Source organism: Drosophila montana, unplaced genomic scaffold (genome assembly GCF_035044405.1).
Source record: "Drosophila montana isolate Dmon_TW-CO22-7 unplaced genomic scaffold, ASM3504440v1 contig_2192_1, whole genome shotgun sequence".
Classification (NCBI taxonomy): domain Eukaryota; kingdom Metazoa; phylum Arthropoda; class Insecta; order Diptera; family Drosophilidae; genus Drosophila; species Drosophila montana.
The window spans coordinates 1,285,971-1,306,622 of NW_026997087.1; the positions used below are offsets into that span (position 1 = coordinate 1,285,971).

Below are 20,652 nucleotides of genomic sequence, written 5' to 3' on the forward strand. Positions count from 1 at the left end.
ACTATCAAAATTCAGCTTTCAATGAAGGGTTTCTTATATGCAAGTTAAACCTTTTTTATTTCAAAAGTACAATTCCAACTTCAATTCAGAGCATGCCTAATAATATTCCACAACTGTGTTAACAAGTTGCTTTCGTGTTATTGCAATTAATGCAATTTAATTATATCCAAATTATGTTTACAAAATTTTAAATCTGTGTGTGTTTTGTATTACCCCCTTTTCCCTTAAACCGCTATCCTACAAAAACGATGACCGACCGTACGAAAAAAATTTGTAGTCGGATCGACATTTTTCTCATCGCTCGCGGTCTCTTTGGGCGGCCTTCAGTGCTCGCGCATACTGCATAACAGTCTATTGCACTCGAATTTGCGCTGGCCGATGGAGCTGTTCGATACGACACCGCTGGGACGCATCGTTAATCGATTTTCGAAAGATATCGATACTATCGATAACGTGCTGCCATTCAATATACGCGTGGTCATGATGCAGGCATTCATGGTAAACAATTTCGATGACCGACCGTCTGATTGATCTCTACCCACGATTCTAACAACTTACTAACGTACTTAACCCCTCTGCACCACTCATAAGCTCTATCCGGAACATTCGATCTATCTATCATTCATAACGGTGACATTTTGCTAGGCTTAAGCACGCCTCTGTCTCTTTTTGTTTTTGTTTTTTTTTTTTTTTCGTAGTACTAACCGAACTTATCCCCCCCCCAACTACAGTTGCGACCAGTTTCTTTTCGACCCTTGCCCTGTCCCTGGGCTGCATATATAGCGCCGCATATTTGCACGAGACTGTACTGCATTCGGTTTTTCGCTGGCCCATGGAACTGTTTGACATGACGCCCCTGGGTCGCGTTGTCAACCGTTTCTCCAAGGATGTCGATACCTGTGATAATACACTGCCGCAAAATCTGCGCGCATCTGTTTCACAGTTCTTTGCGGTAAATCTCAATTTCCATTAAGGGGCGGGCTTTAAGGAAGCAACTGTACCTTGAGTTTAGGATAAGTTAAAATTCCTTTCCTTTTTTCCTTGTTTTTATACTTTGACTATATTTTTTCACTTGACATCTGAGGACCTTCAGCTAAAATATAGTTCTCAGATATGACAGGAGGGATTTACTTTACTTTAACTGTTACTTCTGATTAGGATTAAAGATCTTCGATAGACAATTTATCGATTTATTTTAAGGTGTGGAGAATTGATAAATTTAATATTTTTTTATTTTACCTGTTATAATCAGTTTCCAATTCCAAAATCAATTCAGTGCAAGTCCCATCCACATCAAAGGGTCGCATTGTTAATAGTCGATACCACAATTAATCGATACCATAGTTAATCGATACTATCGATAACGTAATTGTCATTCAATATACGTGACGTCCTGCAGGCATTTATGGTAAACCCATTCGATAACAGACCTACGTACTTAACCATTCATTCATAAGATCTCTCTGTGACCTAACATACATTAATATCTGTCTGTTTTCCGTTTCTTTTGTTGTATTACTAACTGTGAACCTTTTGAACCTCGTCCCCAACTGCAGTTGCTACCAGTTTCTTTTCGAACCTTGCCCTCTCCCTGGGCTGCATTTATAGCGCCGCATATTTGCACGAGACTCTTGTGCACTTTGTCCTGCGCTGGCCCATGGAGCTGTTTGATATCACGCCTCAAGGACGCGTTGTCAACCGCTTCTCCAAGGATGTCGACACCTGTGACAATACCCTGCCGCTCAATCTGCGCGTGGCTATTTCGCAACTCTTTGCGGTAATTCCCAATTTGTTACCATCCTTCATTTAAGGGGCGGGCTTTCAGCCGTGACTATTCTCCCAGGGTTTTAGCTGCACGTTCTCTTAGAGACTGCTCCTTTAATTTTTTATGTAGCTTCTTCCATATTCAGTAAATTTGTCCATACGAATTCCCGAATTCTCTGCTCTGCTCTGATCTGATCTGATCTAAAAGTTGACTCTTTATTTTGTCAGTTCATATCTCAGGAGAAGCTCCTCAATATAAAATTCTCAGACATTAGGGGTATTACCTTCTGACTTTGCATCGAGTTGAGCTGTTGTGGGCTCTCTTAGAGACTGCTTCTACATATTTTTTTGTAGTTTCTTCCATCCCACCTTATTAAAAGTTGGGATATTTTTGTAGATTAAAATATTGAGTAAATTTCTCCATAAGAATTCCAGTACAGAACCTTTTACTCTATATTTTGTCTCTTAAAATCTCCGGAGGTCCACCTAAAATACAATTTTACAGACATTAGGGGTATTACCTTCTGGCTTTGCATCGAGTTGAGCTGTTGTGGGCTCTCTTAGAGACTGCTTTTATAACGTCCGCGTTTTAGATTTGTAGTTAGTTCTATTTTGTATCCATGCACATATCCTATTTAAACCTACCTCCCTCACATAGTGCTCGCGTATATGGGCTCCTCCCTGGTGCTGGCGATCGGTTGCGTCAGGTGCGCGATCGCGATTCATGCGCAACTTCTGTCAAGTGTTTTACACTGGCCCATGGAACTGTTCGAGACGACGCCGCAGGGCAGAATTTTGAATCGTTTCTCGAAAGATATTCATGTTGTTGATGCCACATTGCCCATGCTACTGCGCGTTGTACTATTTTGCGCAATTGCGGTAAATTTCGCAACATTTTTTCACACCAAACACCAAAATACAAAACAAACACAACTGTACTTTTCGAGATTAGTTGGGAATTTTAGTGAGGGTTCCATATAACAGTTAAAATAGAAGACATTTATATTGAGAAATTTAGAAAGGGTTCTGTATAACAGCTTAAAGAGTAGACCTTTATATCAGTTCGTGTTTATTTCCCATTTCTCAGTCTCTTACCTTTATATACCTTACCTTAATGTCAACTAGAACTTATAGACTGTTCCACTGTACTTCAATGTTGAGACTGTCCCACCGTACTTTAAGTCATAAAAAAATATCTAGCCAAATTTTGTAAAGTATTCTCAAGATCTTTTATATAGTTCTTAAAACTTAACCGTAGCCTTAATAGCTTGGCTTTTTATTAATATAGTTTAACAATTATTTTAATTCGAATTTGAAGGCTTTAGCCCACTGTACTTTGAGATTAAGTGAGATTTTCCAGGGATACAGCATTTTGTATTACACTGTTTTTTTATATTGAATCAAAATTAGAGATATATAACATATTTACTTGAATTTTCTAGATTATAATAATCTCGGCAAACTTTGTCATAAGAAATATTAAAACTAACCCACTGTGTTTTGATGTTAGGAGTTCTTTACATATTTTTTGAGGTTAGAGTTTATTGATTAGTTGAGGCTATGAGTTCTATATAGATTTTTTGAGGTTAGCAGTTCCTTATAGATTTTTTGAGGCTAGGAATTCTTTATAGATTTTTAGAGGTTTGGAGTTCTTTATTGATTAGTTAAGGTAAGATGTGTTTTATAGATTTTTTGAGGTTAGGAGTTCTATATAGATTTTTTGATGTTAGCAGTTCCTTATAGATTTTTTGAGGTTAGGAGTGTTTTATAGATTTTTTGAGGTTAGGAGTTCTTTATAGATTGTTTGAGGCTAGGAATTCTTTAAAAATTTTGTAAGGTTAGGAGTTTTTAATAGATTTTTTGAGGTTAGGAGTTATTTATCGATTAGTTGAGGTAAGGAGTGTTTTATAGATTTTTTGAGGTTAGGGGTTCTATGTAGATTTTTTGATGTTAGCAGTTCCTTATAGATTTTTAGAGGTTAGGAGTTTATTGATTAATTGAGGTTAGGAGTTCTTTAAAGATTTTTTGAGGTTAGGAGTTCTTCATAAATTGTTTGAGGCTAGGAATTCTTTAAAAATTTTGTAAGGTTAGGAGTTTTTAACAGATTTTCTTATTTTCTTTTCTTTTCCGAATTGAATAGAATTTATTCTCATGATTGTCCTCTTCAGAGCCACTTAGTATTCCCAAGAAAGAGCCATTAATAAAACCCAGTCCTGTGTCCGCTGCAACTAATAAACTCTACGTACCTCGATCTTGTATATATATCTAACTATGTAATTATCGGCGGGCGCTGTTATCTAAACCTCTGTGTATATATAGTATTTAGATGCCCTTAACTACTTTAACTAGACGTAATGCTCGCATGCACAGCACGTTTGGGTCCTCCCCACTGTTAAGCTATAACCCCTCTGTGATATATATATATATAAATATAATAGATGTTAAGCAATTTTTGATGAGGTAGCTCAATAACTTTACGCTCGATGCAGTTGTGTCGCGTTATTTGTCGGGCCTAGCCCTGGCCATGGGCACCCTGCACTGCTCCCTGGACGTGTTCACCAAGCTGATACGCCTGGTTCTCAAATGGCCGATGGATTTGTTCGATACGACGCCTTTGGGTCGTATACTCAGTCGCTTTTCCAAGGATATTGACACGATGGACAATGTGCTGCCCCAAATATTGTCTCAGTTTCTGTCCACGTGCTATTCGGTAAACTTATTTTAAGAATAATCCCAACAACAAAAACAAAACCCAGCACAAGCACCAAAATTTCGAAAATCCCCCTTCGCTCCTTTTTTTGTTTGTACAACTTTTTCTAACCTCAAAAACAGCTGCACATCCACTAATAAAAGCTAGAACTAGACTTAGAACCAATCACATTATCATAATTTTCACATTTTGCAAACATCGGAAACTGAAACGCATTTACTTGATCTGAGTTCTAACCTCAAATATAATTGAGTTTTCTTTTCTTTTTGTGCTTTGCTTTAATTTTGTTATTATATTATTTTTATGCTCAACTAAAAAAACCCACTCTGAGAAGGCGCCTGTCTCAGAGCCCTAACGATTACGCCTATCGATTATTAAAGCCGATTAATATCGTTTAGAGTTTGACAGCCTTGGCTTGGGCAGGGTTCCTGGTTTAACGGGGGGTTTATTTGGATATACCTAAGTATACCTAGTGATAAAGGCGCGCCCATTTTTCGATTCGCATTACACTTATTAACTGTTAATGCCATTTAATATTTATCGATATATTCTTTTGCTCGCGCCTATCGGTTGCGCATTCCATTCCATGCCGTTCCGTTCCGTTTGCGTGCAGGTGTGTTTGCCTACATTGCGGTCGTGATTGTCTACTGCGGCGGCTTGAAGGCCGCAAAAACATTGCACAACCAGCTGCTCAACCAGGTGATCCGCGGCTCGGTTTGTCGCTTTTTCGATATAACGCCCCTCGGGCGCATCTTGAACAGTTTCAGCGCCGATATGGATGTTATCGACGAGGAACTGCCCGCCACCGTGGACTCCTTCATGACCTTTATATTTATGGTATTTTCTTATACATTTTATTTCTCTCTCTCTCTCTCTCCCCCTCTCTTTTGAGTTTTGTTTTGTTGTAGCCCACTTGAGTTACGGTTTGTACTTGGTTTTATTACCTAGTTTGTAGATCTCTTTGACACATCATGTACCAAAAAAAACTCCTGTCTCCATTTCTCAATTCCACCTAACGTTCTCTTTTTCACGCATTCACACATTTACGCTGCAGGTCTCGGCAATTACGGCGCCGCGATCACACTCTTCACATCCTCCCTTAACGCCTCATTCAAAGTGTTTCGACAGCTCTTTAACAATCTCATGCATTGCCCATCCGAGTTTTTCGATACGACGCCCAAGGGCCGCATCTTGGATCGCTGTTCCAACGACATCAACAGCCTGGACATGATCATGCCCCTAAATATACGCATGTGCCTGAGCACAGCGTTTCAGGTAACCAGACAGCCCCCCCTCCCCCCGAAAGGCTCAAGCCGGAAAGGCCATGAATTTGCACCTTACTTTTCAGTTGAATTAGAAGTGTATTTTTATTTCTGCATATTCACTTTGTTACGTTTCGCTTAATGTATAAGAAAAAGACAAACTCCGATTCTAAAAAAAAAAGCATCTGATGAAAATCGGAATCTAGCCCCAAGCCGTAAACCGGAAAGGCCATGAATTTGCACCTTACTTTTCAGTTGAATTGGAAGAGAAGTTTTTGATTTTGTAGTTTTGCACTTTTTCTGCATTATTATTTTGTCACGTTTTGTTTAACGCATGGAGAAAACACATCTCCGTTTCGACAACAAAAAAATCGACTCATATATATCGGAATATCTAGCCCTAAACCCCTGAACTTTTACCTTACTTTTCAGTTAGATTGGAAGTGTATTTTTGATTTCTGCGTATTCACTTTGTCACGTTTCGTTTAAAGTATAGAAAAAGATAACCTCCGATTCTACAACAAAAAAAGCTTCTCATAAATATCGGAATCTAGTCCCGAAAGCCGCAAACCGGAAAAGGCCATGAATTTGCACCTTACTTTTCAGTTGAATTGGCAGGGTATTTTTTTGCAGTTTTGTACATTTACTACACAATTACTTAGTTATGTTTCGTTTAAGGCATGGAAAAACAAATTTGCGATTCTCAAAAAAAAAATCACATATATATCGTAATTTTATAAAGGTTCTGTAAGAATTTTCGGCATATTATTATTCTACAGAATTATTGAATACTTGGGCTTTCTTTGAAGTACTTAATTTCTTACCATTATCTCAAAAAGTGAAATCTCTTTTAGATCGTACTACTATATCTTAAAGCTTTTATAGAAGATCTAAAATTAGGTTTTCGTCTGAACAAATATTTAGCTTTTAAAAATCATTTTATTTTTCTACAATTTACATAAAATGATTAACATAGAAATATATTTTCTATCTGCCTGTTAGGGTGTTTCCACTTCGGCCTTCCAAACATAATTGTTGTTTCTGTCACTTTTGTCTTTGTCCCTTTTACGGTACTGTACTTTCTAATTGGAGCTAGGTACAGCACCGTATTCATCATGTTCCGCTTCGGAACTGGTTCTTTTTTCCTATGTTAGTACGCTGTAAAATATGCTGTATTTCGTTATAGTTTGTGAACTAGGCCTTGTATGCCTCAATCAATTAACACACACTAAAATAGGCCTAAGCCTGTTCAAGCTCAAAGCGCAGTCTTTGTAAATAAACATTTGTTTTATTCATAACCTAACAAAAAGAAAGTTGATTCGTTCTTAACCTCACACCTGTTATGTCCCAATTGCCTAACGTTAACCTGAACTATTCCAGTTATTAGCAATATAGCCGCCGTGCTAATCGTGTATATTGGCGGTCTGATTGGGGCACAGAAATTGTTTTGCCTGCTATTTAGGCGCATTTTGGGCGCCCCACAGTCCTTTTTCGATATACAGCCCAGGGCACGCATACTCGATCGATTGGCCAACGATGTGTACAAATTGGATATGGTTTTGCCTGAATTATTACGTGTCTTTAACTCGCAAGCCTTTCGGGTACGTCTCCCACTGTGATCGTGACTAACCACCAAAAACTAATAACTAAAAAGAAATGTAGAACTAACCAAACTTTTTACTAAACCAATTTCCATACATCTAAGCGAAGCTTGTAGCAATTGAAGAAACCTTTTTAAAGAGAAACCCTCGAGTCGATGACTGTACCATACACAACCATATATACCATATCATAGTTTTCTGAGCGGGCATGCTTTGTACTCTTTCTATAACTAGTCTTTATATACTCTACAAACATAATTTCCAAACTCTGTTCGATCTGCTGATGAACCATTCAAATCGCAGGTATTGCCTCGTTCTTTGCGGATCTGGGCATACAGCTCGGTGGCTTGCATGCCGCCCAGGTGCTACATTCGCTGTTGCTGTTGCGTATGCTGCGGGTGCCCATGTGGTTCTACGATACCACGCCGGTGGGTCGCATAATGTCGCGTTTCTCCAAAGACATTGAAACGGTTGATCAGAAAATTGTGGAGGTCATGACCGACTGTCTTTGGTGTGCATTTGAGGTAATTTGATTTTCGAGCACTACCCAACACTGGCTACCAAAAATGTTCCAAAATTGCTACAAAAAATATGAATTGGCAAATAATTGTATAAATATCATATTAATTCCCCGCCCCGCCCTGAACTAATCCAAAAACTAATCAAATCTTTACCTGTCGCTTTGGTTTGAGACTCTAATGATTGCGCATGAAATCAGTGTTAATTAATTTCGTAGCAAATGCTCTCCAGTGTTAAAAAAAAAAACTAAATTTTTTTCAAATTCGTTCAATCTTCAGCTATTTTGTCCGTCGTTAAGTTTGTGGTGCCCACAATTGGCGGCCTGCGTGCGGCCCAATTGTTGCACGCCTTCCTCCTGCATCGTGTGGCGGCTGCTCCGCTGAATTTCTTTGATACCACGCCGCTGGGTCGCATAATATCGCGTTTCTCGAAAGATATTGATACGCTCGATCATTTGTTGCCGTCCCTAATACTCAGTTTTGTCTGGCTGCTCTTTGAGGTAACACACGAAGAGGAAGAATATGATAGAATATAAAATATTTCCATTTTGTAGTTTATGCTTCTTATAAATATCATAGCTCATTCTCCAATTCTTTTCTATTCCTTCTAACCAATCTTAAGTCCAAATTGTTAATAATCTCCATTTTACAATTTCACGTGTGTTGTGGAGCACTGCACAAGCATCTTTCAGTACTTTTGCAACACTGCTCCTTATTATAATCTCAATTGAATCTCCATTGTTAATCGACAGGTATTTTATCCTTGTAGGCCTCCAATGTGAATGGAATATTTCCATTATTTCCATTTTGTAGTTTATGCTTCTTATAAATATCATAGCTCATTCTCCAATTCTTTTCTATTCCTTCTAACCAATCTTAAGTCCAAATTGTTAATAATCTCCATTTTACAATTTCACGTGTGTTGTGGAGCACTGCACAAGCATCTTTCAGTACTTTTGCAACACTGCTCTTTTTATAATTTCAATTGAATTGTTAATCGCCAGGTATTTTATCGGGAATGATAACATTGTTCCCGGCACTTGGAGGCCTTCGCGCTGCCCAGTTATTGCATGAGCTTATCTTGCGACGTATGCTTTATGCGCCCTTACAGTTCTTTGATACGACGCCGGTGGGTCGTATTATATCCAGATTCTCGAAAGACATTCAAGTAGTTGAACTATATCTGCCGTTTATGATAATCAATTGTGTGTGTCTGGCATTTGAGGTAAAACCCAACTGTAATCAATTGCACAAATTAAATACCTGAGAATTGCTAACAGATCTGTTTCAGTTGGAAAAGGTTTTCCACCATATCTAAAAAATGATTTGAATGAACTCTGCTTCGTTTTCCAATTTCTTATAATTCTGAAAATATTCGAATTTAATTCATATACAAATGCTCAAGGATTAAAAAAAAATTATAAAAGTATATAATTTCAAAAATGAAAAATATATAATTTAAAAATATATATATATCCTTTCAAAAATAAGAAATATAATTTCAAAAATAAAATATATAGATATATTTTAAGCCAAAATATATATTAGGTACGTTTGTGTTTTTGGGTTCAGTTTCAGAACATGTACATATTCTGTTATCCATTTTCTGGATATCTCTAACCCCTCTTAAGATAAGTGATAAACTGTAACAGATCTGTTAACTTCTCTTTGAACCTTCTTCACTTCGACTTCATTCCGAGATTCGCTAAATCGAAAAGTTGACAATTGGAATTCTCTAGGAATCGCATTGCTTGGAAATTATTATTAACATGTTCCAATTTGAGTAACCATTCAATAACATTGTCCATGGAAACATTATGTTAACGTTAACAGCACTGTTAAGTTGAGTATCTTACAGTTAGGGAAATATGAATATTATTAGTTAGGATTTCAGGCTCAAATCAAGTAAAACGCGTTGCAATTGAATCGTATCGAACTCGAATCGATCATCAATTTAACAAGAACAATTTCAGTTTCCTATCATTTGATTTCCAACTAACTCCACACAACACTTGCACCCCCTACAACGAAAGACATATGCAATCAAAGATCTGGATAATAATGTTATGCTATATTTGGGTTAGGTTCTGGCCACAATTGTGGTTATTAGCATTTCGACGCCCATTTTCCTGGCCGTCATTGTCCCAATTGCGTTTATTTACTATTTCGCGCAACGCTTCTACGTGGCCACGTCGCGTCAGCTGATGCGTCTGGAGTCCGTTTCCCGATCGCCAATCTATTCGCATTTCGGCGAAACTGTGACTGGAGCTTCCACAATACGCGCCTACACGGTTCAGGATCGGTGAGAATTAATCGAAACAGCAACTGTTTCTGTTGATCGAATAGCTATCGATAATTATCGACATCTTTTGTTTGCCACGCACAGCTTCATCGACGAATCGGACAACAAGGTGGACAAGAATCAGGTGTGCAAGTATCCATCACTGATTGCGAATCGTTGGCTCGCCGTGCGCCTGGAGATGGTTGGAAATCTGATCATTCTGTTCGCCTCGCTCTTTGCGGTGTTGGGCGGCCAAACGAATCCCGGCCTGGTCGGTCTATCGGTCAGCTATGCGCTGCAGGTAACCCAAACGCTCAACTGGCTGGTGCGCATGTCCTCGGACATTGAGACGAACATTGTGTCCGTGGAGCGCATCAAGGAGTATGGCGAAACGAAGCAGGAGGCTGCCTGGGAGCTGGACGAGGATAAAAAGAAGCCCAAGAACTGGCCGGAAGATGGACGCGTCGAATTCAAAGATTTCCAAGTGCGCTACCGTGAGGGTCTCGAGCTGGTACTGCGCGGCGTTAGCTTCAACATCAACGGCGGCGAGAAGGTGGGCATTGTGGGACGCACCGGTGCCGGAAAATCCAGTTTGACTCTGGCTTTGTTCAGGTGAGTTAACAGAACTAATTTTAAAGTGAGTGCGGTGTTAAAGAGAATCTATAAAAAGTCTTCAAATGAATGTTAACATAACATTAGAATGGTATAAACATGTTAGTAACAATGACAGAACCTTAACATAACATATTTATGTTATCAACTATCAACAGTGACAGATATGCACATAACACAAGTCTCTAAAAAGTCTTCAAATTAACATTAACATTAAGATGTTAGTAAAAATCACAGAGCCTTAACATAACATAATTATGTTATCAACAATGTTATCTGCACATAACACAAATGTTAATATCCGCCTATTACTTTTCTTTTTCGTAAATTTGTATCCTGCATTTTACCAACAATTTTTCTTGCAGAATCATCGAGTCTGCTGGCGGCAAAATCCTGATTGATGGCATCGACATTGCCACCATGGGTCTGCATATGCTGCGCTCGCGCCTGACGATCATACCGCAGGATCCCGTGCTGTTCTCCGGCTCGTTGCGTTCCAATCTCGATCCGTTTGAGGTTAAGACCGATGATGAACTTTGGAAGGCGTTGGAATTGTCGCATCTGAAGGCATTCGCCAAGAGTCTGACAGCCGGCTTGAATCACGAAATCTCCGAAGGTGGCGAAAATCTGTCCGTGGGCCAGCGTCAATTGGTTTGCTTGGCGCGTGCGCTGCTGCGAAAGACCAAGGTCCTGGTGCTGGACGAGGCCACTGCGGCTGTGGATCTGGAAACGGATGACCTTATACAGGTATGTTTAGCTTGGCACTGTTAAAGAACATGGCAGCTACATGTTAACTTACATTTGAGACACATGTTCACTTACAGTTGAGCAACATGTTAACTTTCATTTGAGCCATATGTTAACTTACATTTGAGCCACATGTTAACTTACATTTTAGCCACATGTTAAATTACATTTGAGCCACATGTTAACTTACATTCGAGCCACATGTTCACTTAGAGCTGAGCAACATGTTAAAATACATTTAAGCCACATGTTAACTAACATTAACATTCCTTGCAGAAAACCATACGCAGTGAGTTCAGGGAGTGCACCGTGCTAACCATAGCCCATCGCTTGAATACCATCTTGGACTCGGACAAGGTCATTGTGCTGGATAAGGGTCAGATAACAGAGTTTGCCGCGCCGAATGCACTGCTGGCCGATCCGAAGTCGGCCTTCTACAGCATGGCCAAGGATGCCAATCTTGTTTAGTATTTTAGCATAAACATGGACGAAACTCATATAAAAAAGTGTGGCCAAAAAACAACAAAACAAAATGAACTAGAACTAGTTAGGCCGCAATTGAACGCTAGCTTTTAATCAATTTAGCAACACTGGAAAATAACTTAAAGAAACAAAAAAAAAAACGTTAAAGTGCTCTACCTCAGCGGAAGCAACAACTACAACAACTATGGCAAAAAAAAAACAACAAAAAGAACAACAATTTGTGTGTGCGTGCAATTAGTAAATACCATTAAAATGTTCATTAGCTTAAGTCAAAAAGTTGAATAATGCGCTCACAGGTTTTCTTTTGGTACATTTCATTTAAAATGTTCTTTTTTATGTATATATATATATATATATATATATATATGTACGTATGTGTATGTACTTACCTAGGTTCGTTTAATGTGTGTTTTTGTATAAATATGTGCATGACCATATATATAGATAGTGTATACTCTACATATATATGGATTCACATGCCCTGTTTATTTTTCTATGAAAGTTTACATGTTAAAAAAACAAACGAAAAGCGTTCGACTTAATCACGCAAACGTACTTAAAATATGAATATGAAAGAAAAAACCTCTTAAGAATTTGCCTTCAAATGATTAAATCACTAAGCTAATAAATGCCCAGTAGTTAATTAAATTTTGCAACAATTTGTAAAATGTGTACTTAACGAAACAATTGAAATTGTATTGATAAGAACAAATAAAACCCATCTAACTAATGTGAATTTAAAGTTCCGACTTTTTGCAATTTATTTTTGTATATTCATTTAACAAATATTACTTGAAGCTTGATCTTTTCTCTGTATGCAATAATATTCTATAACTTACACGATTTATATATTTTTATTTATTTGGAGTTGATATGATTTAGAACGAAAGCCAATTTAAATTTAAATATTAATTTCATTAAAAGTTTTTCGATATCTTCTGAGGTATTTTACATTTTGATAGCCCCAACGGAATAACTTAATCGATTATTGCTTATCGAATTATTAACTATGTGTTTTTCAAGTCTCTTGAGCTTTTCTCTGTATGCAATAATATTCTATAATTTATACAATTTATATATATATTTTTTTTTGCGTGTCGTATTCATTTGGAGTTAGAACGAAACCCAATTAAAATTTAAATATTATTTTCATTCAAAGTTTTTCGTTATCTTTTGAGGTATTTTTTGAAAATCCTAACGGAATAAATATCGATGATCGATTATTGCTTATCGAACTAGTTCACATTGAAGTGAGTTTCTAGCAATTAGTTCATGTTTAAAATTAAAGGGCCGTTTTGTTTTCACTTAGATTAGGTTTCTCCTTTTTTTTTTATTGAAAATGCCGTGCGATTCGAATATATATGAAAATAATTTAGCGTTGTTTGTTATCTAGTATTATTAACATTGCGCGCGGGGCAATCGTGCTGGATGGAGGATCGTGAATTCTAGTTTAGCAGCAGCTGGGCGACAATATTGTTATCGTCCGCCGGATTGGAGGAGGTGTGCATGCCGGAGCCGCTTTCGAGAAATTCACGCAGCTCGTTCTCCAGATCGCCGCCAGCGTGCACGTCTGGCTCATCAATGTCCATGGGCACATGGCCGACGGCAACGGGCTGGAGCAGAGGCAGCGCCACCGGCTGCTGCAGCAGCTCGGGCAGCTGGACGCGTGGCGATGCTGTCGGAGGCGGTGGCAAACCGGCTGTAAGATGGAAAGACAAGGCATTAGCAGGAAACGAAATTATTTTGATGGTCTGATACCTACCAAAGGACATGCCCATGGCCTTGCGCAGTGCGTATTGATCGGCAATGGCCGAGGGCGGCAGCTTTTTGGCCAAGTCGCTAAGCTGTTGGGTTAGTTGCTGTGCCGTTTGCGATTCCTCCTGCCCAGCGGGCGGCACCAGAGCCAAATGCGCCGGCAGCGGCTGGGACAGACGCTCCTGCTGCAACAAGCGCAACTTCTCGATGAGCGTCATATTGTTGTTCAGGTGCTCGTGCATGCGACGCGACAGCTCAAAGTTCTTCATATCGGTCTCCATGCCGTCGAGGAAGTCCACATCAATGCCCAAATCCTTGAGCGAGCGCAAACGCTTAAAGTCCATCCGTGTGTTCTTGTACTTCTCGTACTCCTGCTCGATTTGCGCGCTCGTCTCCGGCTGCTGCTCCAGCTCCTGCTTTCTATTGAAGCACTTCTCAATTTCGCGCTGCTCGTAGTTGTGCAGCTGCATGTTGTAGAGCTCGTCCAGGGATTTGCTGTGCTCCCCATTGGTGAGAATGTCGAGCAGGCCGTTGGCTATGTTCGTACCGTAGCTGGAGTCCTTTGTAAACTGCAATATGCTCTCGGCGTACTCGGCGCTGGAGGCATCGCCATAGGTGCGCAGCACTAGTTTCGTCTCCTCGGCGCTGAGCGTGGAGAAGCGCGAATCGAATGTCGGCGCAAAGCTGGCAAATGGGCCATAGCCCAGCGGCTTGACCGGTTTGACCGCGTTGCGCTGATCCGTGTGGATGCCATGCAACTGGGCGCTGCCCGCCGGCAGTTTGCCCACCAGATCACCAATGGTCACGACCTTTTCGGGACCCTCGTTCTCGTCCCGCATCAACAGATTGAGCGTGGTGGTGCCGTCCTTGCGTTGGCGCAGAAAGCCCATCTTGTGGGCACGTTGTTTGGCGCTGATGCGCTGTTTGGCCTGCTGTGCGGCGCCCTGCACCTGGGCGAGTATCTCCTCGCTGGTCAGATCATCCACGTAGGGTTCAAAGTGCGTTTTGGGGGCATTCTCCAAACGCAACGCCCGTTTACGCTCCTCCTCCTCCAGCTGGGCCGGCGTGGGCGGCTCCTCGGCGCCCGTCGATGCACCCTCGTCCGCCGAATCGTGCGCATCGTAGCCGGCCAGCTCATTGGAGCTCAGCTCAAAGCCCAGCTCTTTGGCAGTCAGTTCGCGTATATAGCCGGAAAGCGGTTTCAACGTGCGCATTAGATTCTCCGGCTGCAGCTGCTTCAGGCCCAACTGCAGCAATCGTTTGGCAGCCTTATGGTAAACGGTGTCCACATGATTATAGCGTATGGCATTTTCGCACATCAACCGGAAATCATCGCTGAAATCACTGAGCGCCGCGTACTCGTGATCATCGATCTTCTGGCGCATTGTCGAAAAGTCCATGGGCTTGCTGATGATCGACGAGTAGCCGGGCGCAATGTCATCGGTAACGGGCCATGCAAAGAACTGATGCGGATCCCGTTTCTCCAGGAAGCGGAGCAAATGCTCCAGCAGCTTATTCAGCGGCGACTTCTGTTGCTTCAGCTTAAGCACGCAGCTACGCGGCTCTCGTCCCGATTCACTGCTGCTACTCGGGGTTTTGGGCGCCTCCAAAGCTTTGGGCGTTAGCGCATTTAAGGAGCTGGCGCCGCCAGACGTGGAGGCAGCCGTCGAGCCGGAGGGTGAGGGTATCAGTAGCTGCAAGAACAATTTGTCAATATATATCAAACTAGTTGATATTTTTAAGTCGAAGGCACACTCACATCGGGCAGCGGTTTTGTTGGACTGCCGCTGGATGTCATGCCCAGCGACGAGGATGTGGGCGAGCCGAGCAGCATGTCGTCCAGTTTGCGCGGAGCTATGGGTTTTGTGACAGGACAATTGGAGGGTGAATTGTCGGTGGTAATGCCCGCATAGTACAAGATATTTTCGGGCAGTGGCTGTGACTGATCCGCATCGTCGTCCATAAAGCTAAATCCATCCTGACTACAATCGGCATCCACTGAAGCCGAGGCGGGCGCCTGGCTGCGCGGACTGCGCTGCTGTGTCGATGAGAAGCCGCTGCAAGCGGCATCGTCCGCTGCGCTGGGTGTCTCATCCAGGTGCCGATCCTCGGAGCACAGTTCGCGATGCCGGTCACGACTGCGATGTCGCTTCTCCTTGTGATGCTTGTGCTTCTTTTCGCGATCCTTCTTTTTCTTCTTCTTCTTGGACTTCTTGTGACGCTCCCGGTGGCCCAGCTCGCCGCCGCCGCCACCACACTGCAGCTCCTCGGGCACCGTGGGACTGTCCGGCGCAGCGGCCATCATTGCCTCCGCGGCGGTGGGCGGGCCGTGTCCATCCAGGGCTGTCAGCGGTGAATTGGCGCTGTACTCGGGCGTTGCATTTGAGCCCACCTTCAGTATCAGCTTTAGGCCGCGCTGCAATTGTGCTGGATCCTGGTGCTGACTATATTCTGTGAAAGAAATTTGGTTTAGAAACGCGCGCCGCTCGTCAAAAACAAAATGCACGCTTATATATATGAATTGTGCGACATTTTACCTTCATATTTTTCGCGCCGCTCCGATTTGTTCTTTTTGTGCTTTTTCGATGAGCCCATTTTTTATGCAGGCGGTTTTTTCTTATGCAAATTACGCCAACAATTGGGCAAAACAAAACGAGAATGTACGCAAATAAATGAAAAAACAAAATTATTGGCAACTGAAGGCGAGACAGACGCCATGATTTAGTGATGAGAAACCAGGTATCGATAAGTACAAGACAAAGTATCGATAGCCAAGTGCGGTCTATCGGCGCGCGCGCAATTCAATAACGAGGGCTACCACAATTTGACACTGTGTTTTTGTTAGTTTGCTTATAATAATATCTTGCCGCGCTATATTTCATACTGTTATTCTTAACTTTTGTGCTCGAAATAATACTATTAACTGAATTTGCCGCTTGTGCAACTATTAAATTGATTTTTGGCCACCTTAAAGACGACTGCGACGCTTCGCTGCTGCCGCATGCTGCCGTTTCATGGTTACATTACCCAATTTGGCGGCAGCGGACCGGGCTTTGCCGCCAGCTGACCGAGTCGATCCGGAGGCGTCTTTGATGACATGCGATGACAAGGCCACAATGGCCGAACCCTTTTTGCCCTTGCCCAGGCCAGTGTACAGGGTGCGCGTGGAGTTCAATGTTTGCAGTGATGTGTCCAGCTTATTTTTGATCCTGTCCAGATCCTGACGCATCCGCTGTATGTCCGAGGCAATCGTTTGCCTGTCGCGCTGCAATCTCTTGTGCTGTAACAACATGTTCTCTAGCACAGTTTTTTGCAGCATCACCTCTCGAATGCGTCGCTGATTGCTAAAGCTCTTTGGACCAATTTCCGAGTAGCCGCGCCTCATCACCTGCTGCGACTGCCGATTCATTCGGGCCTTTATCTGCGATATGGGCAACACCGGCGTTTTGCCGCTCGCCAGACCACCAACACCGCCGCCCCGGATCCGGCGTATCTTCTTCGAGCTGGTCGATTTGGTGAGACTCGGCGGCGACGAGATCTGCGCTATGGGACCGGGTATCGCCGGCACGGCCTTGCGCGGCGGCGTCGTGGCTGCGGAACACACACATTGCCCAGTTTTGGTAGGTACTCAGAATTTGTTTCAAGTCCAGCCGCTACTCACTTTTCATATGCTTGTGTATGTTGGCCATCATGGAGTTGACGCGGTTCTTCACGTCCGCCTTGTCGGGAAAGTAGCGCAGGGAACTATCATAGCCAATTCGCAGCTTGGCATTTTCTCTGGCGCCGGTCAGCGGCGCATCCGTATTATCGGACTCGCTCAGCGAGCTCCTGACTTGATTCTTCAGTATTGTGCCCAAATTCAGTCGCATTGTCATCTTGTCGCCTTCGAGCGAATTTCTTTATACGCCTTGCAAATTCCACAACGAATTTTGATAATCAAATTGTTAAAAAGCCGAAAAAATTTTGGCGAAAATCTTAGTCCGAAACTGTGTGCTCTGCCTCAATTTTGAAATTTACACGGAATTCCTATCATGACAGGCAGCCTTCTGCCTATTCCCTTGACTGAGAATTGTCAATTGTCAAAAAACATTTCCTACGAGTCGAGTAGCTGGAGTTCAGTTGGACTCCAGATACGGGAATATATCATAGTTAATTATCTAATATTCGTTTCTCTTTGCAGAAGTTGGACTCCTCCAGCCCATAAATAATTACTATATATTTTTCATCCAGTCACGTCCATCTTTATTAATGCCAGGATATTACAGGGTATAAACAAAAAAAAATTAAAAATATATACCTTAAACTAATGTATATTTATCTGATTGTTAGCTTCTTGCATTACTTCAATACGGTTGAATATCGTTTAGGATCTTCAGTTTTCTGGGATATTATACGATCTAGAAAATGTAAGTCGCACTCTGATTCATTTTAATATGTACTATATTTTCTCGATCTACAAATACCCATTACCTTTAATATTAATAAATCAAATGGGCCATTAAATACCTTTAATAAATTTATATATATTAAGTCTCCTCTACAAAACTGGACTCTTCCAGTCCATAAAGAATATATATATTCTTGATCTAGTCCATCTATATTAATGCAAAAATCTTAGTGACTTTAACTAAAAAATTAAATATATATATATTTTATTATATATATACTCCAAGCGAGTTTATATTTTTCTTATTGTTAGCTTCTTCCATTTCTTCAAAACGGATGAATATCGTTTCCGATCTTAAGGTTTTGGGAAAAATTTACGATCTTCTCGATCTACAAATACCCCTTAATTTTATTATTTATAAATCAAATAGGTCTTTTAATAACCTTAATAAGTTTAAATTTATTTAAATCTCCCATACAAAACTGAATTTTACAGCCCATAAAGAATATATATCCACTTTTGATCCAGTCGGTTTCATCTCTATTAATGCAAGGATTTCACAGGGTATAACTAAAAAAAATTTAGATATATACTCTAAACAAGTTTCTATATACATATGTCACAGTTAGTTTTGTCCATTTCTTAAAACCGGACGAATATCGTTTCCGATCTTCAGTTTTCTGGGAAGTTCTACGATATAGAAATCTTATCCATCTTCTGGTGTAAAAATTTTCTCGATCTACAAATACCCCTTACTTTTATTAGTAATAAATAAATTTAAATTTATTTAAGTCTCCTCTACAAAATATAATCTTTGGATAAGTAAGTTATGCTCCAGAAATGCTTTCCGAGTGAAAGATACTATTGTTTACAGCTTGACTACGTAATTCGTTGTTTTGTTTCGATAACCAAATTATTTGCTTGACTTTTCGGCAGGGGCGTGGTCCAGGTGCCGCATTCGCTCCCACGAGAAATATTTTGTGGGATTATGCAAGTTTGGTGCGATTGTAAATAGACACAGTTATTTGGCGTCGCATTTGCAATTTATTGTTGATTTTTCTTCATTTTCTTGTTTTTTGTTTTGTTAATTTTTATTTGTTATTGGTTTTATGACTGCGTTTTTTAACGGCACTTAACCCGTGTAGTTTAACGAGCACGCTTTAATTTATGAGAAAAGTGAAATGGGATGTGTAAAAAATAAATTGTTGCCCCTGAACTTCTCCATTAATTTGTGAAAATGCATTTCATCCCACGCATTTATTGGCGGGGCAACTCATATAGAAGAGGTAAGAGCGTGTTGGGAGTGCCCGACTAAGAGATACCTCTTCTTTCCTTTGACCCACACTGTGCATGAGAAATGTATTGTTGATTAACTTCGGTGCTTGTAGTCCGATCTTTATGAAATTTCTAAAACTTAAATATGATTTAAAAAGGTGTGTACATATCAAGGCATAAGGCTCCATATTATATATTCATAATCTGGGTATACTAAAGGAGAATCTACATATCAAGTTTGATGCATCTGGCTCTGATAATCTCCGAGCTAGGCCCAAAAAACCATGTCTCATAAACGATATTTATCGATATTAGAAAAATTGAATGAGTTATCGAACAAAAATGTTAGGGTCGATTTTGGTAGAATAAAGGAAATATCTAGCTTTGATAATCTTCGAGTTATGGCTAAAAAACCATGTTTAAAAATCGATATTTATCGATATACCAAGTATCGATATACCAAGTTTGGCATATCTAGCTTTGATAATCTTCGAGTTATGCCCAAAAAACCATGTCTCAAAATCGATATTTATCGATATACCAAGTATAGACATACCAAGTTTGGCATATCTAGCTTTGATAATCTTCGATTTATGCCTAGAAAGCCATGTCTTAAAATCGATATTTATCGATATACCAAGTATCGATATACCAAGTTTGGCATATCTAGCTCTGATAATCTTCGAGTTATGGCTAAGAAACCATGTTTCAAAATCGATATCCAAATTTATCGATAACTATGTTTTATATTAAATAATAATGAGTCAGATATTTGGCAAAGATTTTTGTTTCTTGAAAAATAAAAGACAGTTAAAAGAGTAGCTGCTATTGTAAATGCGAATAGAGTTTTGTTGTTTTCGAATGAAACCTTTTTGCACCACATTGTCAAGTATTTTCGTCAAGTGCGTAAAGTAGGAAGTATTTAGGGGAAAATATGCGAGATTTATTTACAAAATGTTTGCTCAGCTTGCCGCCAATTGGCAGTTATGAATGGAACAGGCCAGAAATGGAAAAGATGGAAGAGATGGAACAGCTTAAATTTTGTATACCAACTTTTGCTGTAAGCGGCGGCAAACAAGTAAACGCTTTTGTTGTGGCCCATAAACAAGAGTGCAAATTGTTTTCATGGAGTGGAGAGTGGAGGAGGGGCTGGGACGCGGGAGGAGGGGCTGAGAGGGTCGCCCAGTGCAAGTGAGACCGAAAAGTCGCACCTAATTTGTGGCCAAAGAGCGCTGCGAGTGACCCGCGACAATTTAG

General features: G+C 40.6%; 3 protein-coding genes across 15 annotated transcripts in view; 1 reads left to right on the plus strand and 2 right to left on the minus strand.

Moving 5' to 3' along the window:
- Positions 1 to 12,720, plus strand: part of MRP (Multidrug-Resistance like Protein 1) — a 22,317-nt gene extending 9,597 nt beyond the window's left edge. For 3 of the 13 annotated variants that reach the window (XM_064681261.1, XM_064681270.1, XM_064681271.1), the window contains exons 10-14: positions 4,254 to 4,474; positions 9,940 to 10,157; positions 10,242 to 10,748; positions 11,114 to 11,495; positions 11,772 to 12,720. In XM_064681261.1, the coding sequence (XP_064537331.1) occupies positions 4,254 to 4,474; positions 9,940 to 10,157; positions 10,242 to 10,748; positions 11,114 to 11,495; positions 11,772 to 11,963 (1,520 nt within the window). In that variant the 3' untranslated portion in view covers positions 11,964 to 12,720. Of the gene's footprint in view, positions 1 to 277; positions 547 to 731; positions 953 to 1,556; positions 1,778 to 2,422; positions 2,644 to 4,253; positions 4,475 to 5,528; positions 5,750 to 7,116; positions 7,338 to 7,640; positions 7,862 to 8,134; positions 8,356 to 9,939; positions 10,158 to 10,241; positions 10,749 to 11,113; positions 11,496 to 11,771 lie in introns of those variants that run through there. The other 10 variants (XM_064681274.1, XM_064681263.1, XM_064681264.1 and 7 more) reach the window with 9 other exon arrangements.
- Positions 12,721 to 13,293: 573 nt separating this feature from the next.
- Positions 13,294 to 16,413, minus strand: Brd7-9 (Bromodomain containing 7/9). Its single transcript, XM_064681217.1, has 4 exons — positions 16,271 to 16,413; positions 15,493 to 16,184; positions 13,741 to 15,427; positions 13,294 to 13,677 (listed from the first exon to the last, which is right to left on the minus strand). Exons 1-4 carry the CDS (start codon positions 16,326 to 16,328, stop codon positions 13,424 to 13,426), a joined length of 2,691 nt encoding a protein of 896 aa, XP_064537287.1. The 5' UTR covers positions 16,329 to 16,413; the 3' UTR covers positions 13,294 to 13,423.
- Positions 16,414 to 16,419: 6 nt separating this feature from the next.
- Positions 16,420 to 17,785, minus strand: LOC135427646 (uncharacterized). The gene is made up of 2 exons (XM_064681216.1): positions 17,395 to 17,785; positions 16,420 to 17,324 (listed from the first exon to the last, which is right to left on the minus strand). The coding sequence occupies exons 1-2, from the start codon at positions 17,606 to 17,608 to the stop codon at positions 16,702 to 16,704; spliced, it is 837 nt and encodes a 278-aa protein (XP_064537286.1). The 5' UTR covers positions 17,609 to 17,785; the 3' UTR covers positions 16,420 to 16,701.
- Positions 17,786 to 20,652: the final 2,867 nt, after the last annotated feature.

Coding starts and splice junctions, on each gene's coding strand:
- Brd7-9 (XM_064681217.1), bottom strand. CDS start 16,328: ATGGGCTCATCGAAAAAGCACAAAAAGAACAAATCGGAGCGGCGCGAA. Junction 16,185..16,270: donor GCGGCGCGAAAAATATGAAG/GTAAAATGTCGC, acceptor TTTCTTTCACAG/AATATAGTCAGCACCAGGAT. Junction 13,678..13,740: donor GGCCATGGGCATGTCCTTTG/GTAGGTATCAGA, acceptor TCCATCTTACAG/CCGGTTTGCCACCGCCTCCG.
- LOC135427646 (XM_064681216.1), bottom strand. CDS start 17,608: ATGACAATGCGACTGAATTTGGGCACAATACTGAAGAATCAAGTCAGG. Junction 17,325..17,394: donor CATACACAAGCATATGAAAA/GTGAGTAGCGGC, acceptor TGTGTTCCGCAG/CCACGACGCCGCCGCGCAAG.